The sequence below is a fragment of the Brassica oleracea genome, chromosome C1 (assembly GCF_000695525.1).
Source record: "Brassica oleracea var. oleracea cultivar TO1000 chromosome C1, BOL, whole genome shotgun sequence".
NCBI lineage: Eukaryota > Viridiplantae > Streptophyta > Magnoliopsida > Brassicales > Brassicaceae > Brassica > Brassica oleracea.
The window spans coordinates 6,283,987-6,288,294 of NC_027748.1; the positions used below are offsets into that span (position 1 = coordinate 6,283,987).

The window sequence follows — 4,308 nt, forward strand, 5'->3', positions numbered from 1 at the left end:
TGTAAAGAAACCACCCTTGATAGTGCTTAACACTAGCCCAAGACCGTAATACCCGAGAACCCGAAAGAACCAAGAGAATTTCTAAGTATGAAGAATAATATGGAAAAACTCTCAAAAGATTTAGAGAACTTTGAGTAGAACACTCTTTCTTTAAGAAAAACTTTCTTATTATTACATTTGTTCAACTTCTTGTGTTGTTTTACAAATGAGAGAGAAGGGAGCTATATATAGGCTCCAAAAGTACAAAATATCTTACAAACCTTATCTTAATCTCTAGAACTCTCTACCATAATATCTAGATTTTTTCTACTAATACTTATCCAAAAGAGATCTCTAGAACACCTGAGGAGGTGATGAACTTTTATGATTTTTTTAGGGAGATTCTAGAACCTTAACTTAACTTTGGGTTTAGCCAAATAAGATTATTGGAACCCATAATTAAGGATAGTCCAAAATCAAGTTTAACTTCAATAATTTTTACATGGGATACTTGAGAGAAAAATGGCTCATTATGTAAGATCGGACCGATGGTAGCAAAGGATAACTGGGTATCACGAGTAGGAGTTGATTCCTGAATCATTTATCAACTTTTAAATACTGACATAGAACTCTTTTAACTGAAACACTAATATTGACATATAACTAAATTATAAATACTAGACAAATGAAATTTTTACCTGGGGTACTTGAGAGAAAAATGGCTCATTATGTAAGATCGGACCGCTGGTAGCAAAAGATAATTGGGTATCCGGAGTAGGAGTTGATTCCTAAATCATTTACCAATTTATTCAATGATTAGTATATACATATATTCATTAGTCACATTTTGATGTAAACTGACATAAACCAAAAACTAATAGTATATATCAATATCTGAAATGATAACTTTTTCTTTGCTCTAGTCTTACTTGATGATTTTGATGTACCAAGATATTTCTTTTCGGGAACACTATTAAATCGACCATTGGATCCGTCTTTTTGGTTCTTTGGTCGCCCACAGGAATTTTTCCTTTTAATTCCACGTACGTTTGGAACATCCTCTTCTTCTTCTTCTTCTTCTTCTTCTTCTTCTTCTTCTTTTTTTCTTCTTCGTCCACACATTTATCCTCTAAACTATGGGGCATCCATTTATTAGCTCTCACAAGTTCTTTTTTCTTTTCCTCCAATTTTTTTAGCAACTCAATCACATCTTTATCTGCACACAATGCCAGTTCTATATGCTCAGCAGCAACTGATACAATCTCACGGAAAATACGACAAATATGACTATATCCCTTTCCAATCGATTGCTTCACGGTTTCATTAGGTGTCTCTGAATGATAATACAATACTGTTCGTGCTTTTGCCTCTTTACTCCAACGATTCAGAAAGTAAGTAGGTGGAATTCTTCTAACATTCTTTTTGTCCAACACTTTCAATGCATGATGACATAAGATCCCAGCAAATGAAAACTTCATGCAACTACAATGTAGCGTTTGGTCTGCAGCATCATACTTAACCAAATGCTCTCGTGCAACTCCACGATAAGATACATTGTATTCATACACCATCTCAGACTTACTAGTCTTTTTTTGCGACATAATCACCGATGACTGTGTATTCCTTTTGGAACAAGGTAAACACTTCTGGTGTATACACTTCTTCTACAGGCTGCAATATCTCTACAGATGCAACTAATACCGGCGAAGTATGCATGATACCAAAATCAGCAACTAATTCTTTATATCGCCTATCATCCAACACTTTCTCATAGTGTTTAAAAAAGGTCAACAGGTCAAAATTGTGCTTCAAGTATCTTTTCAAAATACTATTCATACTTTCGCTACGCTGTGTGCTCACCATATCGGCTGTAAAAGTATGACGGCCATATACCATTGCCCATTTTTCTTTCACCTCAAACAAATTCTTCAACCATTTATTCTCTGCCAGCTTATGCTTATTGAGCATATCACTCCATGCCAATAACCAATCTTCTTCTTCCTCATGGTCATATACACACTTTCCAAAATCCATGGCAAACTGGTCTGGTCCGTGATGCACACGACTCAAATTCTTTGCAGCATTTAGGTAAATATGTCAGACACATAACCTATGTTTTGTTTCTGGAAACACTTTCACTATTGCATTCGCCATTGCTGCAGATTGGTCTGTAAGAATAGTTTTTGGTTGTTTTCCAGACATTTCTCCAAGAAAAGTCTCAAAAAGCCACTTAAAAGACTCAGTGGTTTCATCATATAAGAGGGCAGCTCCGAACACAACAGTCTGCTTATGATGATTTACCCCGACAAATGGAGCAAACGGTCTATCATATTCATTGGTCTTATAAGTTGTGTCAAAACAAACAACATTTCCAAAGAGATTGTAATCGCTTATAGACCGATCATCCACCCAGAAGATATTTGTGATCATATAGTCCTTATCAAGTTGCATTGAATAAAAAAAAGATGAATTATCTTCTTTCTTTTTCTGAAAGTATTCTAAAACTGCTCATGCATCTCCCTTTTCATTTCTGCCATCCGTTTACGGCATATGTAATTGCGATAGCCTTTATCCAAAAAACCTAGTTTTCTCTCCCCCCAACTTCTCTGCTCATCATTTCAATGGTTGCTTTTGCTGAAATTCCTGACATCTCGACATCATCAGCATGTTGTTTTTGAGAGACAGTGATTGCTCGATTTTCCTTCAGCAAATGCTTCATAGGTGTCCTCACTAAGTCATGGTTATGATTCTGGTCGAAAGACACAATTTTATATTTTCCGCTACTCTGAAGGTAGCAAGCCATATGAGCTTTACAACCCCCTCTTTTGACCTTAGGCTCCTTCCTAACCCCCTCTTTTGAGCATACATAAAGAATCCTTGCTACCTTTTCATCTTCTTTTTTTTTGGTCCTCATTTGTTTTCTTACGTTGAAACCATGATTGCCTGCATACTTACTATAAGCCATATGCGCAGTATCTTCAGAACTAAACTCCATTCCAATACAAAGTTCATCTTTCTTCTCATTCTCATTGTTTGCTTCTAAAGCATCAATATCTTCAGTTTCAGGTAGATCCTCTTTGTTGGTTAGTTCATATTCTTCCTCAAATTCATTGAGTGAAGTGTCGTATTCCTCGGCAAAAAGCTCAACCGACTTTTGATTTATCAAACTGAAATCACCCAAGATTTGTAAACTAGATCCACACTGACCACCAAGATCAGCTTCTTAACCACTTAATTGATTATTCTCAATTGCAATCTGCACAAACAATTTTAATATTGCTATATTTATATTATAGAGCATATGTAACCTAAATCTTTACTATAATTACTATGTTATCTTGAGCCAATCTCATCTTTCAATAAAGAACATACGTAAAATATCTAGTAAAACACACAACATCAAAGCAATATAAAATTCTATAATCAAACCACTATAAATACTAAAAAAGGCAAGGACGAATATGCAAGCCACATAGAAGGTTTATGGTGGTACACGTCTAATGCAAAAACATGACACTTTAAGATACATAAAACTTTTTTTTTTTGAACCCCAAGCTACATAAAACTAATGGTGCTTATTGAATAATAAACGAGACAGCAAAGATTCTTTTTTGGTTCACGTGTAAAGGACTCACCGTACTGTGAACAGCAACTGATCTAACCACGTACTGGAAGCTGAGGAAAAGGTCCTTAGAGCAAGTTTATTGCAGTGGCTTAAGTGAATTGCTTAAGACTAATTGTAATTAAAATAAATGATAAAAGGAAAAAAAGAGAAAATGTGTTGCTTAATTTGGCACGGGAAGCGTCGTTGCTTCTTTGCCAGGTGTCGCACCGGGACAGGCTGGAGAAAACTTGACCCTAGCGTCCTTCGCATTTTTTCTTTTCCTTCATTTCTTTCTCTCTTTTTCTCTCCTCGTTACGGCGAAAGGCGAAATCCGATGCGATCGATGGGACTGTTCGACGCCACGGCTGCGTCTCAGTGGGTGGCTGTCGTCGACGACGGCAAACGACAAGTGACATCTCTCCCTGTTTCCTTCCTCTCCTCGGCGAAAGGGGAGATCTCTCACGATCGGTGGTTCTGTTGGACGATCAGGCGACGTATCCGTCGGTGGCTGTCGTCGAGGAAGGGCCACGGCAATCTCCCTATCTGTCTCTTTCCTCTCCTCGGCGGAATCGTTGCGAGCTCTATCTCAGGCGAATCGAAGGTAAAGATTTGTTAATATGATGCATGTATTTGATTTTGATTATGCATGTATTTGATTTAGATTTTCTCGAACAGATCGAGAATTTTAATATGAGGAACATGATAAATTTGGATTTGATTTTTTT

General features: G+C 36.8%; 1 protein-coding gene across 1 annotated transcript in view; it reads left to right on the forward strand.

Moving 5' to 3' along the window:
- The first annotated feature begins 3,926 nt into the window (after positions 1-3,926).
- The window catches only part of LOC106330021 (glutathione S-transferase T3-like), a 1,972-nt gene continuing 1,590 nt past the window's right edge, over positions 3,927-4,308 (forward strand). Inside the window, exon 1 of the mRNA XM_013768592.1 lies at positions 3,927-4,184. Coding sequence (XP_013624046.1) covers positions 3,927-4,184 — 258 coding nt within the window. The remainder of the gene's footprint in view (positions 4,185-4,308) is intronic.